This window comes from Chiloscyllium plagiosum, unplaced genomic scaffold, assembly GCF_037043375.1.
Source record: "Chiloscyllium plagiosum isolate Xiang-an unplaced genomic scaffold, Cpla_swu_hap1 HiC_scaffold_11, whole genome shotgun sequence".
Classification (NCBI taxonomy): domain Eukaryota; kingdom Metazoa; phylum Chordata; class Chondrichthyes; order Orectolobiformes; family Hemiscylliidae; genus Chiloscyllium; species Chiloscyllium plagiosum.
In genome coordinates this window covers 46,881,588-46,907,658 of record NW_028270149.1, presented here as the reverse complement: position 1 = coordinate 46,907,658, position 26,071 = coordinate 46,881,588, and the positions used below count along the sequence as shown (strand labels likewise).

The window sequence follows — 26,071 nt, the reverse complement described above, 5'->3', positions numbered from 1 at the left end:
CTTCTCAATTGAGATGTGGTGACTCTCTGGTTAAACCACCATCAGTCACCTCTCTGTAATCAGCCAGACGCCCTATGGTCTGGTTGGATTCCATTATGTAATCATTTCAGTTTAGATGAATAAGAGGTGACCTGATTGAAATATTGACCTTCTTGTTGCGTCTTGAAATGCATATGGAAAGGATTTTATTTAGAGAATCGAGCACTCTAAGTTACTGTAGCAAAATTGAAGGTTAGTTATTTAAGACATGAGACTTTTTTCCTCCGTTTGGGAGTATTTTGAGCAAGAGGCAGTAAAAGTACTGTCTTTGAATACTTTTTTTAAGGCAGTGATATAGTTTGTCAGCATGGAAGTGAAAATGTATTGAGGATAGATGTGTATGTGGAGTCATCAGTTCACCCATAATCCTATTGAATAATAGAGTGCTCTTGAGGGGTTGAGTGGCCTCTTGCTACTAATTTGCATATGCCTATGTAGATTAATAGTAATTGACAGATCTTTGAAAAGAGTTCATTTAGAATTAGGCCTCGAGTAACATTTGAGTGGTTAATTATGTCCACCAAGGTAAAAACAATGACTGCAGATGCTGGAAACCAGATTCTGGAATTAGTGGTGCTGACATTCAGGTTTGAAAACTTTTCAGCATCTGACTGCAAGAAAAACAATGTTTAATTTCATCATTTTTAACTACTTTCTATTTCTAATTTTTATGAAAGGAAAATAACCATACAATTAACATTCACCAAAGTAACTGACCATATATTAAAGCAACAGTATAATTTTGTTGTATGGTTATCTCCTTTTCCACCTATCCACTCCACCCTCTCCTCCCTGACCTATCACCTTCATCCCTTCCCCCACTCACCCATTGTACTCTGCTACTTTCTCCCCACCCCCACCCTCCTCTAGCTTATCTCTCCATGCTTCAGGCTCACTGCCTTTATTCCTGATGAAGGGCTTTTGCCCAAAACGTCGATTTCGCTGCTCCTTGGATGCTGCCTGAACTGCTGTGCTCTTCCAGCACCACTAATCCAGAATTATGTCCACCGTCTACCCCTGCACCCACTGCAACAAAGTTGACTTTCTGATAACTGCAATGGTTTTAATTTGCAGATTAATGTGCTTCACAAACCACCATATGAACATCCAAAAGACTTGAAAGCTAGTAATGGGCGTCTGAAAATTGGTTTTGTGAGTTCAGATTTTGGGAACCACCCCACTTCTCATCTGATGCAGTCAATCCCTGGGATGCACAACTCAGTTGACTTTCTGATAACTGCAATGGTTTTAATTTGCAGATTAATGTGCTTCACAAACCACCATATGAACATCCAAAAGACTTGAAAGCTAGTAATGGGCGTCTGAAAATTGGTTTTGTGAGTTCAGATTTTGGGAACCACCCCACTTCTCATCTGATGCAGTCAATCCCTGGGATGCACAACTCAGAAAAATTTGAGGTATGTACAGGTAGTGAAGATTTTCTTAAGCTCTGGAATTAGAACTGCTTCATGTAGGTACTGTGTGGTCTGTGACTGACTTTTGTCTTCTGAATTGTGAAACTGTTCAGCAGTCTTGAATAATTCAAATTTGTATAGAATTGAATTTTCAAGTGCAGCAGGGTCTTGTGCACAGTATTATTTCTTTAAGCCTCCATCCAGAGGAGCAAACGTCTCTGTTCATCAAGATAGTCCTACTGCACAGAGATATGCCTTTTAGCCCAAATGGGTCCATGTTGACCAAAAAGTCTGACTGTATGCTAACCCAATTTCCCTCCATTTGGCCCATATCCTCCTTATCCTATCCTATCCATGCATATGTCGAAATGCCTTTTGAATGTTAATATACCCACCTCAACCTCTTCTGCTGGTAGCTCATCCAATATGCGTATCATTCTCTGTTTTAAAAAAAAATGCCCTTCACGTTTCCTCTTATTCTTTCCCCTCTAACCTTAAATTGCTTTGATTTGATGTTCCAAAATGCAAGACCTCGCACTTATCTATATTAAACTCTGTTTGCCTTTGTTCAGTCCATTTCCCCAGCTGATCAAGATCCAACTACAATTCCTGATAACCTTCATCACCACAATACCACCTGTTTTAGTGTCATCAGCAAACTTAGTAATTATGCCTTATGCATTCTCATCCAAATCATTTGAGACAGATTTAAAAAAAAACATCATTTGGTCCAGCACAGACCCCGAGGCCCTCCACTAGTCATGGGCCTTCAGTCCAACAAACATCCTTCCACTATAACCCTCTGCATCCTACCATCAAGCCAATTTTTTTGTATCTAGTTGCAAACTTACCCTGGATTCTGTGAGATCTAACCTTCCAGAGCAACCTATCATGTGAAACCTTATCACTGGCCCTCTTGGAATCCATGTAGGCTCTGTGTTCTGCCCTGCCCTTTCCAGCCTTCCTGGTCACTTCATCAAAGAACTGTAACAAATTTTGAGAGGCATGATCTCCCACTCAAAGTCATGCTGATTACTCTTTCCCTGTCTTTCCATATGCATGTATATCTAATCTCTCAGAATCTTCTCAAGTAACTTAATCACCACATGTTAAGCTTACTGGTCTATAATTCTCGAGCTTTTCTTTGCAGCCCTTCTTTAATAGTGGCATAACATTCGCTGTCCTCCAGTCTTCACCCTTGGCTAACAATGATACAAAAATGTCTACCAGGACCCCTGCAATTTCTTCTGTAGCCTCTTGCGGGCCTCTTGAATATATTTGGATGGGACCAGGAGATTTATTCACCTTCATACATTCTAATATATCAACACCACCTCTACTCAGATAAGAACTGTCTCCAAAGTATCGCCACTAACTTCTCCAAGTCTTTATGGTAAACACAGGAGAAAAAATCATTTTGAGAACTGCTCCCCTCTCCTGTGGTTTAACACATATATGTCCACTTTGACCCTTGGGGTCCTATTTTCTCTCCCCTCTCTTCTCTCTCTTTTCGTTCCCCCCCACTCCTCCTCTCTTTTCTCCCTCTTCTCTCCCCCCCCCCCCCCCCCCCCCCCCCATGTCACGTGACTCTCTCTCCCTCTTTCCCCCTCCTCCTCCTCAGTATACTTAGAACATCTTTGGATTCACCCCAGCCTTCCCAGTCAAGCCTATCTTGTGGCCTTTTTTTTTTTGTCCTCCTGATTTCCTCCTTCAGTAAACTCCTTATTCCCTGAATACATCCAGGAATTCCCTTGATCACAGCTGTACCTGAGCCACTTTCTTGTCAAAGCCTCAATATCCCATCATTCACTGTTCCGTATTCTGCCAATCTGCCCTTCACCCTCTCGGGAACATAGACTTTAGCTGTCTCACTTTTAAAGGCCTCCCACTTGCCAGATTTCCCTTTTGCCTCCAAGCTCCTGTAATTCCATCAAAATTTGCCTTTCCCTCGTTCAGAACTTGAACCTCTGGAGCAGTTTTGTCCCTCTTCGTAACTACTTTAAAGCTAACAGAACTGTGGTCCCAAAGTGCTCCACCTCTGTCATCTGTCCTGATTTATTTCCCAAGGATAGGTTGAGTTTTGCCCCTTACCAAATAGCACCCTCCATATACTGCTTCAGGAAATTTGTCTGAATGCACTTAACAAATTCAAGCCATATAAGCCCTTATTGCTAATGCAGTCCCAGTCTGTTAGGGCAATTAAAATTTCCTACTGTGACAGCTCTTTTTTTTTGTTCCTGCAAGTATCTCTAATCTCCCTACATATTTGTTCCTCTAATTCTTGTTGATTATTTGGGAGCCTATAGTACAATCCCAATAACATCACCCCTTAGCTCTACCCATAAAGCCTCACTGGATGATCCTTCAGTTATTTAATCTCTGACTACTTAATCAAAAATGCAACTCCCCCTCCCTTCATTCTACCGCCTCTGTCCTACCTAAAGATCTGTACCCTGTCACATTGAGCTGCCTGTCTTGTCTCTCCCTTAGCCAGGTTTCTGTAATGGCTATAATACCCAAGTTCTATGCACCTATCCACTCCAAGCTCATTGCCTTTATCTGTCAGCCCTCTTGCATTGAAATAAATGCAATTTTATCCAACAGGCATTCCTTGCTCCCTGTTGAATTCCAGCCTGACCAGTCTCTTCAACTTACTATTTGTGATTACTCTATTTCCTTTGAGCCTCGCCTCCCTGCTATTGAGGATCCTATCCCCCTGCCAATCTAGTTTAAACCCTCTCTTGCAGCACGAGCAAATCTGGCCACCAAGATATTGGACCCCCTCCAGTTCAGGTGCAGCTTGTCCCTCTTGAACAGGTCAGCTCTGCTCCAGAAAAGATCCCAATTATTTAAAATTTTGAATGCATCAACTCTTTAGCCACACATTCATCTGCATATCCTCCTGTTCTTTCTTTTACTTCCACCTCCAAACGGACCCCACCACCAAGGATATATTTCCCTCCCCTCCTCTATCAGCTTTCCGTAGAGACCACTCCCTCCGCGACTCCCTTGTCAGATCCATACCCCCCACCAACCCAACCTCCACTCCCGGCACCTTCCCTTGCAACCGCAGGAGGTGCAACACTTGCGCCCACACCTCCCCCCTCACTTCTCTCCAAGGCCCCAAAGGAAACTTCCATATCCGCCACAGATTCACCTGCACCTCCACCCACATTATCTACTGCAGCCGGTGTGGCCTCCTCTATATTGGCGAGACAGGCCGCCTACTTGCGGAGCGATTCAGAGAGCACCTCTGGGCCACCCGGACGAACCAACCCAATCACCCTGTAGCACAGCATTTCAACTCCCCCTCCCACTCCACCGAGGATATGCAGGTCATTGGATTCATCCACCGCCAAACCACAACAACGCGACGGTCGGAGGAGGAGCGTCTTATCTTCCGACTGGGAACCCTCCAACCACAGGGGATGAACTTGGACTTCACCAGTTTCTTCATCCCCCCTCCCCCCACCTTGTCTCAGCCGAATCCCTCCAGCCCGGCACCGCCTTCCTGACCTGCAGTCGTCTTCTTGACCTCTCCGCCTCCACCCTACTCCGACCTATCACCTTCACCTTGACCTCTTTCCACCTATCACATTTCCAACGCCCCTCCTCCCTACCTTTTATCTTCTCCTGCTGAACACTCTCTGCTCATTCCTGAAGAAGGGCATGTGCCCGAAACGTCGAATCTTCTGTTCCCTAGATGCTGCCTGACCTGCTGTGCTGTTCCAGCAATAAAGTTTCAGCTTTGATCTCCAGCGTCTGCAGACCTCACTTTCTCCTTTACTTTCATGTGGCACTGTATGTAATCTGGAGATTATCACCAATGAGGTCCTAGTTTTAACTGCTTTCCTAGCTCCTTATAATCACTCTGCAGGACTTCATCCCTATTTCTATCTGTCATTTGTGCCAACGTGAACAATATCTTCTGGCTGCTCACCCTCCCCCTTGAACATTGTACAGCCACTCTGAGAATTCCTGGACCCTGGCATCTGGGAGGCAACTCTCTCTATGCTGGATTCCTATTTGTGGCCACACAATCTATCTGTCCCCCTAACTATCAAGTCTCCTGTCCAGTCTCTTATCACCAAGGTCCTGTGTACCTTACCTTTTCCCACTGTGCTGCAGAGCCAGTTGTAGTGCTGTCAACCTGGCTACTGCTGCTTTCCCCTGAATGGTCACCATCCACCTCACTAACCATATCCAAAACAGTGTACTTGTTTTTGAGGGGAATGGCCACATTGGATTCCCACACTCTGTCTACTCTCTTTTGCCTTTCCTGGTGGTCACCCAGCTACTCTCTGCCTGCACCTCACTAAAAGTCTTATCTATGAAGTGCTCAGAATCTTGGATGATCCTGAGTGCATCCAGCTCCCTAACATGATCTCCCAGGACAGCAGCTGGGTGTACTTTTCCCACTTTCTGGATTAGTGGTACTGGAAGAGCACAGCAGTTCAGGCAACATCCGAGGAGCAGTAAAATCAACATTTCGGGCAAAAGCTTTTCCCACTGGTCTCCGAGTTGCCACATCCTGCAGGAGGAGGCTGTGGCTGCCTTAACTGCCATCTTAACTACTATAAAACTTAAAAAGGAAAACTTTAGAAGGACTTGGTCAGTTTACCTTTTTGTTTTTGCTGAATTTTTATTTAGCTGTGATGTTTAGATAATGCAGTCCTTAATCAGACTCCTAGCCATTCTAAGGGGAGATGGAAACTATTCATTCCTGTTATATCTCAATGTTTTGTCAAATCACCCTTAAACTTGTGAAATTCTGGGGGATACAGCTTTTGTTTGTATAATTTCTCCTTGGACTGTATAAGTTAATATCTATTAGATGTGATTCTGTTAAGCTGAGAAGTGCTCTCAAAGATCATACAGCATTCTTAAGGTATGGTGCCCAGAACTGTTCAGTCTTGCAGATTTGGTCCATCCACAGTTTTCTACAAATGTAACATGACAACCATCCCTCCAAGATAAGGAATGAGCATTTCAGTTTGTCTCTTTAACCATTTTCAATAACCGTTAACTGATTTTAGTGATCAATCCCCTTCCCTCCCCGCCCTTGACTCCAGAAAGTATTACCTCCCATTTGCTTCTGATTTGGTATCAAAACTTATTTGGCACATTTCTGGTTAAATTTTTGAATGGACTAAAGTTATTTGTAATTTTACTCTTCCATATGCACTGATTAAAAAACTGCCTACCTTTTTTGTATAATCAGCAAATGTCGATTATATGGCTTTGTATCCTATCATTCCAGTCTAGAACTCTGCCTATACAAATGTAGGTAAATTACTAAATTAGCACAGCAATTTTGTTTTTCCTGTAGACACAATTGGAAAGCCCACATATTCTTTGTGCAAGCATTTAGCAGCTAGAATGAAACATGACCTTTAAAGACTGAATGAAACTAATGATAATGGGTATGCCAAGCACTGAGATACGAGGGTCCATTGAATAAGACCCAAAGTCCATTCAAGTTTATTAATAGTGGGCAGTAGCTGGGTAGTCTGTTATGGATTTAATTTGTGTGCTGCAGTTTGAGTCACTCACAAGATAGTGGAAGAAAATAAAGGAGAACTGGTTTCGGTCTGCAATCAATTCAGTCATTCTGCAGACCTCTTTGGAGCACTCTGCCTCCTAGGCTTCGCAAATTTTTTAAACTCCCTATCCTTTCTTGAGCCTCCCATATTGTGCCAACTTTAGTTGAAAAGTGGAGGCGTTCCTGTTTTTGCACCTAAAATAAAAACAAAAATTGCAGATTCTGGAGATATGAAACAAACAAAATACTAATTGCTGGAGAAACTCAGCAGGTCTGCAAGCATCAGTGGAGAGGAAACAGAATTCGTGTTTGGAGTCCAGCAACCATTCTTTAAAATTCTGTCAGACCTGCTGAATTTCTCCAGCATTTTCTGTTCTTGTTTGTTCCAGTTGCTACCCTAATGTGTCCAACTAATTTCCTGAACGTATAGTTAAGATCTAGCCCAAAACTAGTTTGATCTTTTGACACTTTTGTTTTTGTTTTGAGTCGAATTGGTATTAAGTACGACATACATTCAACTTTGTGTGGAATTTCGGTTTCTATCAACTCACTTTCTGTTTCTCTTAATAGGTTTTTTGTTATGCATTGAGCTCTGATGATGGCACTAATTTTCGTGTGAAAGTGGTTGCTGAAGCAAATCATTTTGTGGACCTATCCCAGGTAAGAACTAGTGGATTGCAGAGTTCAGGTACTTAAAACATTCATCAAGAATTTAAACACTGGATTAATCCTGTTTCTTGTATAGATTTTTAATTTGTGCAGTTGTAGTCCAGTGTTTGTTCTTTTTAATGCAAGAAAGAATGGGTTCAGACCAAATTTGATGTGGTTAATTTAGTAGGTGTGATTATCTCCTGAAAGTGTCCTTTGTTACTGTTTGCTTCTCTGCCGAGTATCATTGATGTGGCTGAATAGGCATCAGAAGAAATACTCAGCAATCACCAACCTGTTTTCCTACTGTTTCACACCTCTGCTCTGACATATAAGTATTTTGATAGAGCTCTTTGCCATAGGACATAGGAACAGGAGTCGGCTGTTTTTGGTCCTTTTGAGGCCACACTACTACTCAATATTTTCATGATTGATCATCTAACTCAGTATCCTCTTTCCACTTTTTCTCCATACCCTTTAGCCCCAAGAACTATATTTAATTTCTTGAAAACATTGAATATTTTGGCTTCAACCTCTTTCTGTGGCAAGAATTGTACAGGCCCTCCACTTTGGATGAAAAGCTTTCTCACCATCTCAGTCCGAAATGGCATACTCCTTATCCTTAAGCTATGACTTCTGTTTCTGGACTTCCCAGTTATTAGAAGTATCCTTCCCGAGTTTATGCTGTCTGGTCCTGTTGGACTTTGAGATTTTTTAATGACATACTCTCTCATCAGTGAATGTAATCCTGATCGATCCAGTCTCTTCAAATATTGGTCCTACCATCCCAGGAGTTCAATCTGGTAAATCTTTGTTTCGCTCCCTCCATTGCTAAAACATCCTCCTTTCAGAGAAAGATGAAAACTGCGTATAATACTCCGTCTGGTTTCACCAAGCACCTGTACAGTTGCAACAAGCCATCTCTCCTGTAGTTGAATTTTCTCATTGTGTAAGCCAAAATGCCGTTTTTTTTTTTTAGTTGTTGCTTCACGTGCATTCTTATTTTCAAAGAGCCGTGTACAAGGAAAATCAGGTCTTGTGCATAACTTCACATATAGGCGCATTGTACTTCACCTGGAATGCATTTATCAGCTTACTCAACTTGTCCAAATCCTGTTGAAACATCACTCATCCTCAGTTTGCCTTCCCACCTAGCTCTGTTTTGTCTGCAGACTTGGAGATTTTACGTTTAGTTCTCATGTAAATCATTAACATATAGTTATGATGTGGAGGTGCCTGTGTTGGACTGGGTTGGACGAAGTCAGAAGTCGCACAACACCATTATCCCGATGAAGGAGCAGCAGTTCAAAAGCTTGTGATTTTACATGAACCTATTGAACTTTAACCTGGTGTTTTGTGACTTCTGATTTAATGTATAGTGAATAGCTAGGGTCCCAGCACAGATACCTGCAGTAACTCACTAAGCACTGCCTGCCACTTGAAAAAGGGCCTGTTATTTTTCTATTGTTTCCTGTCTGTCAACCAGTTTTCTGTCCATGTCAGTACACCATTCCCAATCAATGCTTCAATTTTATATGCTGACATCTTAGATGGGCCCTTTATTGAAAAAGTTTTGTAAGTCCAAATAAATCACATCCATGAGCTTCTCTTGGAGCTCCACTCTCCAAGATGCATCCTTGAAAAAAAATCCAGTGGATTTGTCAAGCATGATTTCTTTGTTGTAAATCCACGCTGATTCTGTTGATCCTGTTACTGTTTTCTACCTCCTCTGTAAATCTTTTTCCTCATTATCAGGCTAGATCTAGGAAGTACTTTTACATACAAAGGGTGATAGAGGTTTGTAACACTCTTGCACAAATGGCTGCTGTTGTTAGGTCAGTTAGAGTCATAGAGTCATAGAGATGTACAGCACGGAAATGGACCCTTCGATTCAACTCCTCTATGCTGATCAGATATCCCAACCCAATCTAGTTCCACCTGCCAGCACCTGGCCCATATCCCTCCAAATCCCTCCGATTCATACACCCATCCAGATGTTGCCTTTAAATGTTGCAATTGTACTAGCTTCCACCACTTCCTCTGGCAGCTCATTCTGTACATGTACCACCCCTTAGGTCTCTTCTATATCTTTCCCAAAGTTTTAAATCTGAGAGAGATGAAATTTTTGTTAAGCTAATGTATTTAGGAATATGCTGAAGGCAGATAGGTGGAATAGGCCCAAGATCAGCCATGATCTTGTTAAATGCAGGAACAGGCTCATGGGGCTGAATGGTCTACTTCTGTTGTCGTGTTTCTTGTTTTTGCTCTTTGCTTTGATTGTTGGTTACATTGGCAGCCTCCAATCCATGGGAAATGTTTGCTATCAAATGCAATGACTAAGTCTCTTCAAATGTCTAGCAACTACTGGAACGTTAGTGAACTCATTGCATTGATTGACCTTTCAGTGTTGGCTTGACTGAATTAACTAGTGTTCTAATTCAGCCAGTCTGAACAAATAAGAGCATCAGAATACATTTATGGTTTGACCTGGTTTAAATTCCTGCAATTATGCACTACAAAGTCAATGGCATCTAATGAGTTAATTATCAAAGCCACTTTGATATGTGAATGTGACCATATAAAGGTCTTGCTCTACGATTGAAAGTGCAACTTTTGTTTCAATCACACTTAATTATTTTAACTTTTTAAGTTTTGTTTTCCAGTCTGTTGTAACATGCAAAGAGTAAACTTGTAGAGGTTGAGCAAATGTTAAACCTCAAATGTTTTCAATATCTCAAGTCCGATTCCTGAAAAGAGGCATATCACTTGTAATATGAGCTAGTTCCCAGCTTCTAGCTCCTTTACTTTCAACTGGAGCATCTGTGCTCCTTTAAAAGAAACTTGTGTACACAACCAGCTGGAAGAATTGCAACTGGACATTGCTTTACATACATGAATTGAACTCATCCTTATTTATCGAGTTTTAGTAATTCATAATGTTTAATGTCTCTACTTTTGCTTTTTGGTTATTCCTTGGATGTATATGCATATTTTGTCTCGCCCCAAATCATTATAAATAAATATGATTTTAAATTGAACTTGAAATATAAAGAAACACCAATGCTTATTTTTGAAAGGTCAAAATAAATAGATTTGAAATACTTATGGATTGTCAAATTGCTCTAATTTTAAAGTGTACTTTTTCTTTATTTAAAGTTTATTACTTTTTTTGTCTCCTAATTCAATCAGTCACATTTTATTTATCTTAAGGTTTTTTAAAAAAAGTAAGCTTTCATGTGTGAATGTTTTCTGATCTGCTTGCTAATCTTGCTGCTATGTACACCAAAATATCGTTTTTTGAGTTGGTACCATGTCACACGTCATAAACTATTTGTAGTCTGTATCCTTGGGCTGATGGCAAGTTACCTTTGATGACAAAAAAATCTTGGCTCATGACAGTCCATTGTTCATCCTGAAGTGTTACTGTTCAGTTAATTATCAAGATCAAATTCTGATCAGTCACCCGTTACTTAATGGCCATTCAGAGACCAGTTGAATAACTTGGGTGTCGAGGAAGAAAACCTTCCGTCCAAAGGAATAATTAACATTCTAGAAGTCCAGAGAATGTACGACCTAAACGTAAAAATATTCAGAGCTACAGGCCTCCATTTTTGGATTAGATTTCGCCTTTATTTAGGTGTGGTCATAGAGACCAAGATCATGTTCCATTAGATTTCAAGTATTGTAAGCTTACTCTAGTTTGAAGTGGTTTGGAATTTTGTCTTCTGGCCTTTTTAAAACTGCTTGAGATCAAATTGAAGGCTTCTATCAGGTGATTGACTTTGACTTTGACTTTGTTTAGTCTCATTTTCCTCCTTGCTGTTGAAAATGGCGTGAGCATGGAAAATAAATCTCTAGTTAGAAGCAATGGAGACAAAATAATTACAGAAAAGTTTGGCTTAGCTATTATCACTAAGAAAGTCACTGCTGAATTAAATTCAGTTTGCAGAATGTAAGACACTAAGCAGAAAGCTAGATTGAGTTTCTCCCAATATGCAGTTATTGGAGTTGGGCTTATTTGTTCAGAGCAACACTGGTGACACAAATTTGTGCATGTTCTTAATGGAATCTTAATATTAACTTTGTCACTTCAGAGAGAAAATTTTGAGTTGAAATAGTATTTGTTCTCTACCTCCTAGCATTGTGCGTAGGAACAGAAGACAATGTGCAGCTGTATTTTCTCCATAATATCATGATATTTGTGGATGATTAATGTGTCCTTGCAACTTTTGTGGCTCCCTGTTTTGTTTTATATTAATTCACATGATGTAGACATTGGTGGCAGTGCCACAATTTATTGCACATCCCTAATTGTTTTTGAACTGAGTGATTCTTCAGAGGGAAGAGTCAACCACATTGCTGCCTGGAGTCATGTGTAGGCCAGACCAGGTAATGGCAGATTTGCTGTCCTAAATTACATTATTTAATTGGATTTTTAAAAAAAAGACAACCAAAAGTGGCAAGCTCTTATACTGGATTTAATTGAATTCAAACTTCACTATCTGTCATGGTTGGATTTGTACCCGTATCCCCAGAACATGAGACTGGAGTTCTGGATTGCAAGTCCAGAGATGTTAGCATTCGACCACTGCCTCCGCTCATCTTGTTCAGAGCGCAAGAGCTGTCTGGATGTTTTGGGTGTTATGTAGTCCAGCAAACACTATTATAGTCTGGTTGCATTAGACAATTCAAATGGCTGTAGGGACTGAGTTGATGAAATTTCTTGCATTTGAATAAAGTTAAGTTTAGTATGTGGTCATTTATTTTTTGAACTGTTCAGAATTGTTAATTGGATAAGATGCTGTTGCCTGTCCTCCTTAACTCAATTTGACTGGATGATTTTTGGAATTTGTGAAATTGTTAGACAGCTTCTACTTGAATAATGTAGGATTGAGTCACCACCACTCTTATAATTGGAGTGTTTGACTTTATATTGCACCAAGATTTGTTCATAAATATTGTGCAGCAAGATTGTGTTTTAGAGTCAGAGTCCTAGAGATGTACAGCATGGAAACAGACCCTTCGGTCCAACCCGTCCATGCCTACCAGATATCCCAACACAATTTACTCCCACCTGCCAGCACCCGGCCCATATTCCTCCAAACCCTTCCTATTCATATACCCATCCAAATGCCTTTTAAATGTTGCAATTGTACCAGCCTCCTCCACATCCTCTAGCAGCTCATTCTATTCACGTACCATCCTCTGTGAAAATGTTGCCCCTTAGGTCCCTTTTATATCATTCCCCTCTTAGCCTAAACCTGTGCCCTCTAGTTCTGGACTCCCAAACCTCGGGGAAAAGACTTTGTCTATTTACCCTATCCATGCTCCTCATGATTTTGTAAAGTTCTATAAGGTCACTCCTCTGCCTCCGACGCTCCAGGGAAAACAGTCCCACCCTGTTTAGCCTCTCCCTTTAGCTCAAATCCTCCAACCCTGGCAACATCCTTGCAAATCTATTCCAACCCTTTCAAGCTTCACAACATCTTTCCATTCTGGAAGGAGACCAGAATTACATGCAATATTCCAACAGTGGCCTAACCAATGTCCTGTACAGCCGCAACATGACCTCCCAATTCTTGTACTCAATACTCTGACCAATAAAGGAAAGTATACCAAACGCCGCCTTCACTATCCTATCTACCTGTGACTCCACTTTCAAGGAGCTATGAACCTGCACTCCAAGGTCTCTTTGTTCAGCAACACTTCCCAGGACCTTACCATTAAGCGTATACATCCTGCTAAGATTTGCTTTCCAAAAGTGCAGCACCTTGCATTTTTCTGAATTAAACTCCATCTGCCACTTCTCAGCCCATTGGCCCATCTAATCCAGATCCTGTTGTAATCTGAGGTAACCTTCTTCGCTGTCCACTACACCTCCAATTTTGGTGTCATCTGCAAACTTACTAACTGTACCTCTTATGCTCTCATACAAATCATTTTATGTAAATGACAAAAAGTAGAGGTCTCAGCACCGATCCTTGTGGCGTTCTATTATCCTCTCAATGCAGATAATAAAATTCCTTGTTGCATCTTTTGTGCAGATCCCATGCAATGGCAAAGCTGCTGATCGTATTCATCAGGATGGGATTCACATTCTTGTTAATATGAATGGATACACAAAAGGAGCACGTAATGAACTGTTTGCTCTTCGTCCAGCTCCTATACAGGTCTGTAACCATTAAAGTCATTTGTTTGATGTAACAACTTTGCTTTCCTTTGACTAACATTCTGCAAAGTACAATGTAAACAATGCAATATTTTATCCTTGAATGTTTTCTTCCTACTCTATTGTTTATTCCGATGTACTTTAGCCCTGACTGATCTCTTGAGCTGATTGTCTGTCTCTACTTAAAAATTGATCTTTCCCTCCTTACCTCAGCTGCAATCTGCTGAATATCATTTCTTGAAGTCTTAAGATGCATAGATTTGTTCATCTGAAATATTGTCTCCACGTAACCTAGCTTTTCCTGCTACTAAACTTACTCGTTCCCATATTTACTGTTTTCGTCAGCTCTGATATAAAATGCAAGATTGCATGAGAACAGAACTATTGCATTAAGAAAATGGTGTAATGGGGCTGGAATTGCGTTATAGCCAATATGTGTAAGGAAAGTTTGTGTTCTACAAATAAGTCTAAATTCTTCAATTGCTTTAAAGCCAATTTGCGTTGAAGAACACACGTTCTAGCAGAACCAACTATGTTTCCTTTTAAGCTTCTGCTTCAATCTAATCCTATCTCCTAGATTTCTTTCCCAAAAGTGCTGAATTTGTTCATCTTCTCTGATATTATTCCTTTTTTTCATCCCTATTTCTGCTCTATTTAATCCACCATAACATTTAAAAAAACAAATCATGCTTGTCGTAGTTTCACCACCAAGTTTGGACCCTTGTGCTGTCTCTAATTTGACCGATTTGTATGTTGCTGGATGAGCAGACGTTTATTCCAACAAGTACTAGGGAGGCTGAAGCCATTGTCTTCTCATGGAGTCATTTTATTAAAAGTAGTAGTAACATAAAATTAAGAGCCAATATGCTTTTATAAAAGAGATTATATTTTGACAAATTGAGTTTTTTGAGATGTGACAAAAGCAAAAGGGGCGCTAGTCTTGTTTGAAATTCCAAAAGGCATTCAGTAATATACCATGCAAATGGTAAACCTGCAAGACAAGAACTCATGGTGTTGTGAATGTTATAACTGGAGCATTTAATTATGTATGGGAGCAGAGTTGGATAGTAAAGGACATGATTTGTATGAATGGAAACTTCATTTTGGGACAAGATTGAGTGAGTTATGTGAATTTGATTCAAAGTGGGAATTCAACTAATAACTACTTTCCAAGTTGAATTTTAAGAGGTAAAAGTTTGATTCAGACCTAGAACTAATCGCCTTTGAGTAAATTTAAAATAGCAAGTTAGAAGGATAAAAACCTGATCATGGCAGTTATCGATCAAACACCCAAAATGTGTTGCCTAGAGGAGATGTTGATTATTGTAGCAGGAAATGAAGCTACAAAAGTGACTCAACAGCGCAGTATAAGTGAGGGATTTTTTGAATTGCATTGTCACTGTAAATGAGGTTGGTGCCAGTGATGGACTGGGGTAGACAGTTAAAAATCTCATGCCACCAGGCTGTAACCTATTGGACTATAACATGGTGTTTTCAACCTGATGTTCAAAGAAAAGAATTTACAAGAAAATTGCCAGGGTTAGAGGGCTTGAGCTTTAAGGAGAAGACTCTCTCTTCCCTGGAGTATTGGATACTGAGGGGTGACCTTGTATGAAGCGGATTAGCATTCTGCTCATTTCCAGTGTGTAGGCTGCATAGGTATAGTATGGAAAAGAAAAGGAAAAGCCTACCTCTGTTATCAGGCTCTTGTCTCCAAAGATTGCATGCAGTGCCTCTCAGCTTTTACGTAGACATCAGGATAGTGTTCCAGCCCTGCAATTTCCCAATAATTATGATTTTCTTGCAAATACTAGAATGAGAATTGGGACTACAAGGAGGTTGAGTGATCTGACCAAAAGCACAGTGAGGGAGCCATTCAAGTGGGAGTGAAGAAATTGGGTTGTTGTATGGATAGGGGACAGTATAATTAAGGGGGTGAGTTCTCTCTTCTAGCTTTGAGCCTTGTGTCCCATAATAGAGTTGGCTGGAGTAGACAAAAGTGATTTAGCAGAATAGACTGTTGAGGGTCAATGGCAGATACTTTCCTGAAGTTCATAGCTCACAACAAAGATAAATTTCAGTGAGAAATTAGAATAAACCAATCATGGCTAACCAATAAAGTTGGAGAGTGGTGTCAATTTGAAAGAATAAAAGTATAATGGGGCAAATATTAGTGGTAAAACAGAGGACAGTAGGCAAAAATACTGGGGTATGTATTGGGGCTAACAATTGATAAGATCCTTAGATTTGATTGGATATATCCTAAGATATGAAAAGAAGTAGCTTCAGAGATGCTGGGCGCACATGTTTTAAAAACAAAATTGGAGTCAGCAAGCCTGGCACATTTTTTTGAGTTCTTTGAGGAGGTACAAGCTGGATAAATGATTTCCAATGCGCATTTGCTAAGGCGCCCATCACAAGGCTAAAGTACCCATGGTGTTGGTGTAGTATATTAGTGTGTATAGACAATTGACTGAATAAATGAAGAAAAAGTTGGGGCAAAGAGCATTATCAGGATGTAACTTGTGGAGTGCGCAGAGATCAGTGCTGGAGTCAGTTATTTATAATGTATACTCATGTCTTAGATGATGGGAGTGAATGCATTCTTACCAAGTTTTCTGATGATGCAAAAGTAGGTGAGAACGCAAATGTTGAGGATGACAGTCTGCAGAGGGATATTTAGTTTTTTTTTTACAGGGATGTGTGTGTGAGAAAACTTGGCAAATGCAGTGCTATGTGAGAAAGTATGACCTGCAGTTTAGTGGGAAGAATAGACTGAAAACTGCAACACAAAAGGATTTAGAAATCTGTTAGCATCCAAATGGGCATGGAATATCAAAATAGGAAGCCTTGTTCAAGTGTACAGGTTTCTTGTTGAACTATACTTGGGATAGCGTGAACCATTTGGACCCCTGTGTATGGAAAGATGTACAGCAAACTTGGTTTTAATCAGTACCTTAAGAACTGGCATTCTGGATTTTTTTTTGGCTAGTTTATGTACCTGAAATACTGGAAGTTTACTGTATCATGTCTGAGTAGTCAGTTGAGGATCTGTGTGAAGGCTGTCTGTTGGTAAGTTTTTCTTTTATTTAATGCAAAGTTACCTAATTCTGATGCTGTGTGTATGTACCCCTGCATTTAATTTCTATTACTTAGTGTTTTTTTTTCATTGATTTACGTGGCGCTTTGATCAATGGGGATATTTGATCAACTGGTCCATTTCTGGTCCCATAGATGCTGGTTAATGAAAGATTAGCTGGACTGACATTGGAGTCAGCCCAGAGAAGGTTCACTAGGCTGATCCTGGGTATGAAGGAGCAGTCTTGATGAGAAATTGAGCAGGTTGGACCTGTAGTCATGTGGTTTTAAAAAGAAATGTGACTTTATTGAAATGTGAATTTTTTAATAGGGCTTGATAGATACATGTAGATAAGTGGTTTGTGTGGATGGTGAATCTCTGAAATATTTTTGCCACAGAAGACTGTATAGTGAATCCTTTAGGTTTCTTCAAAGCTGAGTGTTTTAATCTGTAAGGGAATTGAATGTTATCAGGAAAAGGCAAGAAAGTGGGGTTGAGGATTATCAAATTGGTGGACCAGAATTGCTGGGACTAATGGTTTATTTTGAAGTTGGCAACTGTCTCATGAATTTCCACAGGGATCACTGCTGGGGCTTCAGCTATTTGCGATCTACTAAAATTACTTGGATGAAGAGACCAGCTTGAATTGACCCAAATTTGCTTACTAACCAAAGTGAAAGTAAATTTTAAGCATGACATTAGCAGTCTATGGATGTATGGATTATAAATTGAGACTTGGCAAAGGTTTGGCAGTTTGCCTATCCACTTTGGTAGGGAGAATAGAAAAACAGAATTGTTTTTTAAATGAAGAGACTGTAGAATAATGGGATATGGTGATCTGGGACAAAGATGAAAATTAAGAAACTTAATGTTGGAGTTGTACAGGACATTGTGAGGCCTCTTCTGGACACTGTTCAGTTCTGGCCTCCATGTTAAATGAAGGACGTTATTAAGTTGGAGAACGTTCAGAAGAGATTTATCATGGTGGTGTTGAGAATGGAGGGCTTGAGTTAATGTGAAGAGGCTGGATAGGCAGTGACTTTTTGTGGAGTGTAGGCGTTTGAGAGGTGATCTTCTAGATGTTTATGAAATAATAAACAGTGATTTGTGTGTGGAGTGAACTTCCAGAGGAAATGGTAGATGTGAATACAGTTAAACCTTTTAAGAGATTTTAGCTAAGTACATAAATGTTTGGAGGGATGTGGCCAAGCGCAGGCCTGGTACTTAAATGAGGATTATGTTGGTTTGGTTGGACCCAAGGGTCTGTTTCCATGCTGTATGATTCGGACTCTTAAAAACTCAGCAATCTACCAGAGTCTGTGGAGAGAGAAAAGCAATTACAGAACAACCTTGATTATCCAACCATCAGTTATCCAAATTTCAGATTATCCGGGCAGTATCTCAAGGTCCCATAAAAATACTGTCTGTTATCCAAACAAAATACTCCCTGCCTGTCCAGTTTGGATAATGGAGGTTGCTCTGTAATGTTTTGAGTCTGACATGACAGTTCTGAAGTAAAAGGAGTTTGAATCTGACATGACTGGTCTTCGTGCTGAAAGATTCAAACAGTAAATAAGGAAGCAAGTGCAGTGTTGGCCTTTTTGCAGGCAAAATGAAACTTCAAAGTAGGCAAATCTTGTCCGGACTCTACAAGGTATTAGTAAGATTGTACCATGGGTACTACATATTTGTACTTTGCTGTTTAAAACATGTACATGGATTGGAGGCAGTTCATGGAACATCCTGTAAATTGCTTACTGGGGTAAGGGTTGACCTGAGGAAAATTTGAACAGGTTGGGCATGTGCATGTGAGTTTGCAAAAATGAGAGAGAATTTTGGAGAAACACTGAAGGTTTTGAGGGGTTATAACTTTTTAAATGTTAAAAGGATGTCGACTCTCTTTTGAGGCAGTCTACAACTGGAGGGCACCGTTTTAGAATTGGATACCTCTTGTTTATGACTGTGAAGATTATTTTATTCTGCATATTGTTTTGGCAAAGAACAGTGGAGGCTACATCATTGAATATATTCAAAGTCTGAGCGTAGAGTTAAGGCCACAGTCTGATCCTCTGATCTTATTTGACAGACTAGGCTTGATGAGCCAAAAGCTGCAGCTCTTCATACTCATTATGTTTGTGTCTTTGATCGCCATCACAAATTGCTCCTAAATAGTAGTTCAATTCTGCTTGGCAATAGTTTACAAGCGTATCAAACTGCTCACAGTCATGGGGCTGTATTGGATTTCTGACCACACATCCCATACTATCATGTGGCTCCTTCATAACATTGATTCTATTTCACCTTTGTTGATGACTTTGTTACTCACTAGGCATGTGTATTTAAATGCCCTCCTGTCCAATACCTCACCACCACTATGTTCAATTCTCCAAACTTGATGTCATAAATTCTGCCACCCAATTTCTAACTTACACCAAGTTCCTTTCACTAATAACGTTTTTGCTTGTTGACCCTTTATTTGGCTTCTAGTCCTTTTGATGTTTCAGTTTTAATGTTCTTATCTGTTGTCTTCAATTCCTCCTCCTTGTTGCCACTACCTGATCCCTTGTGATGGGATCCATATCTCCAACTGTGCAAGTTTTCTTCTCTTCCCCCACCTGTTGTTTCCCCCCATCTTCAGATTTTCATTGCTCCACCATTGGCTGGGTCCAGAACTCGTCCCTAAATGCTCTCCCTCTACTTGCTCCTCTTAAGATGCTTATAAAAGTGACCAAGTGTTTTCTTTTGAACCCTAATATTTATGCACTACTCTATTAAATTACTTACCTGTTAAACCCTGATAAACATTTTAATGTGTTTAAATAAAAGTTCATGGTCCGCATTGGAGTGTTTTGTCTTTCGATTTAATATGTTTATCATCTGGTGAAGGCATTGCTATGTCTCACGCCTGTTCACTTAATTATATGTGTGACACAGCAGTTTGTTAGTTGCTCAGTATTCTATTTGCTACTTGGTACTCTGAATAAAATTTTGAACATACTGTACTGATTTGTGTCCTTGTGTGGAAGTCTTAATGTTAAGCTCATGTACACCATTACTTCCTAGGCAATGTGGCTAGGTTATCCTGGAACAAGTGGAGCTCCATTTATGGATTACATTATAACTGACAAGGAAACTTCACCGCTTGACCTGGCAGAGCAATACTCAGAAAAGTTGGCTTACATGCCCAATACCTTCTTTATTGGAGATCATGCCAACATGTTCCCACATTTAAAGGTAATGTGTTGAATTGGTTTTTCTGTGCCTCATTATATGGTGTCCTTGGAGCCTCATGGTTGAGGAGTTGAGCATATGATCTCTTCTGGTGTTTTCCTCATTTTGTCGCTGTAAAAGTCGCTCATGAGCTGAGTGGGGACTATCCCTTGGCCACAGCGGTTCACACAATTGCTTTGCTGGTGGACAGTTATCAATTAGTTGTGTGTTGCCAACCACCACTCAAATTGTACATGTCTATTTGGCTCCCATTGTCTACAATCATGCTTTAACTCCTCAAAACCAGCTGTGAAAACAGTACCTTTTAAACACTGTCAGCTTACTTATTTTAAGAACATGGAACAATCTTTTGATTTTTAAATGTTCTTTTCTCGTTTCAGCCTGCAGCTAAAAAACAGGGAAATAAAGGCACTATACAAAATTGCTGCACAAGTGAATAACATTCATTAATGGGATGTTTATCAGTCTGAAGTGTTAGTGCAGGTTCCATGAGTCGCGTTTCTTAATTATTCCTGGAATGCACTTCTCTCGCAGATCCTGGACACTTTGTTGAATGGAGATAACAGAAGGAAGGGCTATAGGTGTTCTGTTTAGTGTTCCATTTGTCCATGGTGATGATTTTGGAATCTTTCATTCCAACTGTCATGGTGACTTTGCCAGTTCAGCTTGTTGCCATTGTAATGAGATCAGCCCCATGGACCTCCTAGAATAAGTTCCCTGATGAGGACTATTAATCTGGTCCAAACGGGGAGCCTTGGCTGACATATTAAAAAGATGAATGTCAGAGATACTGATACTCTTGTGCCTGACTCTGAGGCAGTACTACAGCCAAGGACTATTCATGTGAAACTAGGTGAGTTGGTGACAGGGTTTTGGCCTATAGTTATTTCACTGCCCTTCTGCTATATTGCTGTTGCTTGACTTAATTGTCTTCCTGATGCCAAATAAATGTGACATGTATGGTGTCTGAAAATTTTAACTCTGTATCGTTTCAGTTAAGCAATTGAAACACAAAAAAAAATCTGTTACACACATGTTTTAACAGCCCATTGTTAAGAGAAAGTTGATAAGTTCAGAAAACAGTGGTATATTTAAATTAACTATCAGCTAAACTTCTAATGCTGTGATGCAAACCATACTTGGATCTGTAGTTGCTTTTCTTTTAAGCGGTAGGAGCATATGCAACAAACACCTGCAAGATTATGCAGCACATATCCATTTAAGAATATCCATTTAATTTCACTGTCTCCTCGCATACATTCTTCCTGCAGTTCTACCAATCAATATCTTAAGATATTGTCTGCTATTAAGTGAAGAGATATGTTGTTTCTGTTTGGGAAGTTGTTAGTGATGCTTATTTAATGAATAACCTTGCCCTTTTGAGAAGTACATGCACTTCTGAAAATTTATGGTAGGGATATTTGCAGGTCTGATGCTTTTGTAAATTAAGGTTGCTTTTCTCTTTTTAGAAAAAGGCTGTGATTGACTTCAAGTCAAATGGACACATTTACGATAATAGAATTGTTCTGAATGGTATTGATCTGAAAGCATTCCTAGACAGTCTGCCTGACGTCAAAGTAGTGAAGGTAATGAGGAAAAGCCACCATGTATAGATGCAACTGTTACTTAAGACAATTATGTACAAAGCCAAGTTCAACATTTGTGGTAGCAGGTTTGGTGTCATTACTAGCTGGGCAGTATCCGTTTATGATGTAGAGAACTGCTTAACATTTATGCCTGTTTCTAAACTGTAAATGGATCAGTTTCTTCTATAAGTGCATTTTGAGGCTACTGTTGTCACTTTAGGGTTTTGGTAAAGTATTAAAATTTATTTTTAAGTTTCTTTTTTATTCGTATTTCACTTTTACATTCATGAGGAGGTAATGAAGTGGTGGCACAGAACTTTTTTTTTCCATACAATAGAATCCCTACAATGTGGAAACAGACCTTTCGGCCCAACAAAACCACACTGCCACTCCAAAGAGTAACCCACCCAGACCCATTCCCCCTCCCCCCCCCCATCCTCTATTTACCCCTGCCTAATGCGCCTAACCTACACATCCCTGAACACTGGGTTAAATTAGCACAGCCAATTCACCTAACTTGCTCATCTTTGGATTGTGGGAGGAAACCAGAGTATCTGGAGGAAACCCATGCAGACACTGGGTGAATGTGCAAACTCCACATAGACGGTCGCCTAAGGCTGGAATCGAACCCAGGTCCCCGGTGCAGTGAGGTAGCAGTGGTAACCACCGAGCCACCATGTTGCTTCCTGATGCTTTGTTTCAAATTTGGTCTGTCAACTACTTTTGTAACCATCTAATCATTATAATGGCAATGGTACTTACTCATCATATTAGCAATGGGTCATGTAATTTACAATTCACTGTTACGGGATGTCTGGTTATTATTTTCATTGTGTGGACACCATTATGTTAAAAAGATTTTTTTTTATATAAGCAAAGGCTTGCTGCGTATTTAGATGGGTGACCCCTTTTGTTTCAACTCAAAAACAGCTTTTGGTTTGTATGATGTTATCTCTGGCCATTTTATTTGGCAAGCTAATAGTATTTATAGTGCAAGATGAGTAGTTCCACCAAAAGCAAATGAAAAGCATTGATGTGCCTTGTTTGGTTATCCACTTGTTAGACATTTTTTTAAGAGCTGAGAGCGAGGGTTTTTAAAAATGAGATTGCAGAACTGTAGAACAGCAGAAAGGAACGAAATACTCCACTGCGTCGTTGGATAGCAGACAGTGCAATTGTGCTTTTAAATTGGATGAGCAGAGCACTTAGTGAATGAGAATTTGGCACAGGTTGTGAAAGTGGATTTGCATTTGAAGATCAGTGTAGATTCTGAACACTTAATCTAAATCCCACCTTCTTATCTTGTTCTAATATTCTAGAATGCTCGTACACCTTTCTAACTCCTGTAAATGTTGCCATGTTCTGTAGTTTGATTACAACAATTCCATGGCTTCTCAAATCCTCTGTATACTTTGTCCTAAATTTATCTTATTCATGCCCCTCATTGTAGACCATAAACCAGTGAGTACTGTAAGTTTCTATCTGTCTGTGCCTTCTTTAAAGACCTCCATTAATCATCCCATAAGGCTGTCTGATCTAAAGAAACTGCTGAATTTGCAAAGCTATCTTAAAGTCCCTTCATACTAGACAGCGTCCTTCTGAATCTACTTTTGTCACTTTTTGCCTTTATATGCACTTAAACATCCAAAACTCTGTATATTCTCACTTTATTTATTTATAAATTCATTGAGCACCATTACATTTAAATCATTACGCTAAGCTGAGCACTTAAGCAGTTTTTAAACCATTTACACAAGTAATTGCAGTATTCTCTATCGTTCACATCACAGACTTTCATTTATTGAAACTACTTCCTGTAATCTCCCTTTTACTGGCATTCAATTACATCATCCAGTTTTTACCCATTTTGTCCATCTAAATATTTCCTGTAGATCGAGTGTTGCCTATTTTAGTACCATTAGTTGTCAAAAACATTTTCTCTAGCATATATCCATATTGATTATTACCATTGTTTGGAGGCTGCACAATTCACCTCCCAGAATGAAAATTTGCTCAAAGCTAATTTCCTGCGAATTGACTGATGTTTGGACTTCTGTTACTCACAAGGAAAGAACCTTTGCCCTTGGCCTTGTGTTGTATGTGGTGTGTTGTGGAACCTAGACCAGGGTGCATAAAATCCTAACCTCCGGTTCCATAACCTTGCCAGACCTTTAAATATCCCTTTGTGAGCAGTAACCTGTCGTCAAAAGGAAAATAAATGTTAATTTCTTTGCAGAATGCATTAGTTTGTTATAAACTTAGGTTGTTGCCACAATATTTTTGCTTTAATAAAGATCGACTTTGTGTTTTTGAGGTTAAGATATTTGCTTCTTTGTAAAAGGGATAGTCCCGGGGCTTCAAATTGAGGACATTTCGACCACTTAGTTACGTCAGGTTTAAGAATTGGTATAGTTTTTGCATATTTTCACCTCTGTAGCAAGTAGAAAATGCAGAGTTTCAGCACACATACAGGATAACAGATGGCATCGCAAATCAGTGGCCAGTTTTATAGTCGTCTTTGACTGAAAACTGTAAGTCACACACTCTTGGTTCTTGTCAGTCACATTGATAGCAGGAACATCTATTCATAGCATTAGCTGAAACATTATTCAAATTGCAACCTAAAAAAATTATTTCTTTTGAAACACAACTTTGTAATTGTTGATGTGCAGTTTGGCTATTGATAAGTGTGGCATCCAGAACTGTGCAGTACGTTTTCATCGGGATGGTTGTAATACTTTTGAGACATTAGATTAGTCAGAAGTAGTAAATGCTGTTGTACTGAATTTTTCATACATTGCCTGTGCAATTTGCAGCTGAAGTGTCCTGATGGTGGAGACAACTCTGATACAAACTCTGCACTTTCAATGCCTGTTGTCCCAATGAATGCTGCAGCTGAAGCCATTATCAATATGATCAACCAAGGGCAAATCCAGGTCACAATCAACAATTTCACAGTCAGTAATGGTCTGGCAACGACACAAGTAAGTGAGAGCATGATTGAACTTGATGTGGGTGGGAAGTTAGAGGTTCTGTGCCTGGAGAAAAGTCGATCCAACTCTGAAGTATTGTGTTTCTAAATCATGAGTTAATTTATCATGTAAACTAGACTTTTATGTTGGAAAGAAGGTTTAAAGTTCAGGTGGGTTTGATGGCCATAAATGACTTGTTGTCCTTGGTGAACAATTACTGATTTTGAATGTGGAGAGTGATGTGAGGTGTTTATTTTGGATTATTATCTGTCTACAGGCTGTATTCTTGGTAAAACTATCATTGTACTTTATATAAAAATTAATCAATACACATTCAATCTGCCATCAGATCAACAACAAAGCAGCAACTGGCGAGGAGGTACCACGTACAATCATTGTTACAACACGGTCACAATATGGATTACCAGAAGATTCTATTGTTTATTGTAATTTTAACCAGCTGTATAAGATTGATCCAAATACTCTACAAATGTGGGCCAGTGTAAGTATCATACTTAATGTTCAGTAAAAATGTGAATGAATAGTTTCTTAGCTTTTATTCAAACTGATTATTTTGTGATTAGAAATGATCATTTAAAGGGCAGGGAAAGGATTGCAAATCCTAGATTAAGTACCACAGAAGATGACAATGAAATTGTCACTCCATAAGGTAAATAAGGTCAGGGTATTTCTGGAATGGAGAACAGTGAGCAACTGCACATTCACATATGCATTGTTCAGTTTTAGGTAAGATACTGATGTTTCACATTGTCTAAGCAAATGAAGTGGCACTGTGCTGTTTAGAAGATCATTGTGCTAACTACACTGTTGATAATCCCTCAGTGAATTATTTTAGAAGGTATCTCCTTATTCTGTCCATACTTTTGAAACTAAATGTTTCCATTTCATCGTGAATTGACATTCTGCACCATCATTTATCATTATCATGTATCATTATTGGTTCTGTAAAGTCTCTAGTATCTACTAACATTACATTTGTAGTTTCTTGACTTTTTACTGTCAAATTAGTGAACACCTAAGGACTGAATAAATGTATTGAGTTTTTAACTCAAACACCTTTCAGGCAGTAAGTTCCAGCCTCCCACCAAAAAGTTTTGCCCAGCCTTTCCCCCTTTTTATCACTGTTCAATGCAAATACAGATACAAAGTTTCATTTGAGGGCTGTGCTCAAAATTTGTGCCAGATTCTCTCAATTTAAATATTGAAAATCATGTTTATATTTTCTCTGCTTATAAATTTCTGGTTCAGAGATCATTCTCTCATTATCAACTTCCTTTACCATACATTAATTTGGTTGTAATTTTATGCTTAATGCAACAGATTGTAATTTTGCAGGCGAGTTTAAACATTTTTAATAACACAAAGTTGT

General features: G+C 39.5%; 1 protein-coding gene across 1 annotated transcript in view; it reads left to right on the top strand.

The window, feature by feature from the left end:
• The window catches only part of LOC122557248 (UDP-N-acetylglucosamine--peptide N-acetylglucosaminyltransferase 110 kDa subunit), an 82,216-nt gene that overhangs the window by 43,826 nt on the left and 12,319 nt on the right, over positions 1-26,071 (top strand). The window contains exons 13-19 of the mRNA XM_087992029.1: positions 1,299-1,457; positions 7,567-7,656; positions 13,689-13,814; positions 19,956-20,126; positions 21,593-21,709; positions 24,526-24,693; positions 25,031-25,183. Coding sequence (XP_087848155.1) covers positions 1,299-1,457; positions 7,567-7,656; positions 13,689-13,814; positions 19,956-20,126; positions 21,593-21,709; positions 24,526-24,693; positions 25,031-25,183 — 984 coding nt within the window. The remainder of the gene's footprint in view (positions 1-1,298; positions 1,458-7,566; positions 7,657-13,688; positions 13,815-19,955; positions 20,127-21,592; positions 21,710-24,525; positions 24,694-25,030; positions 25,184-26,071) is intronic.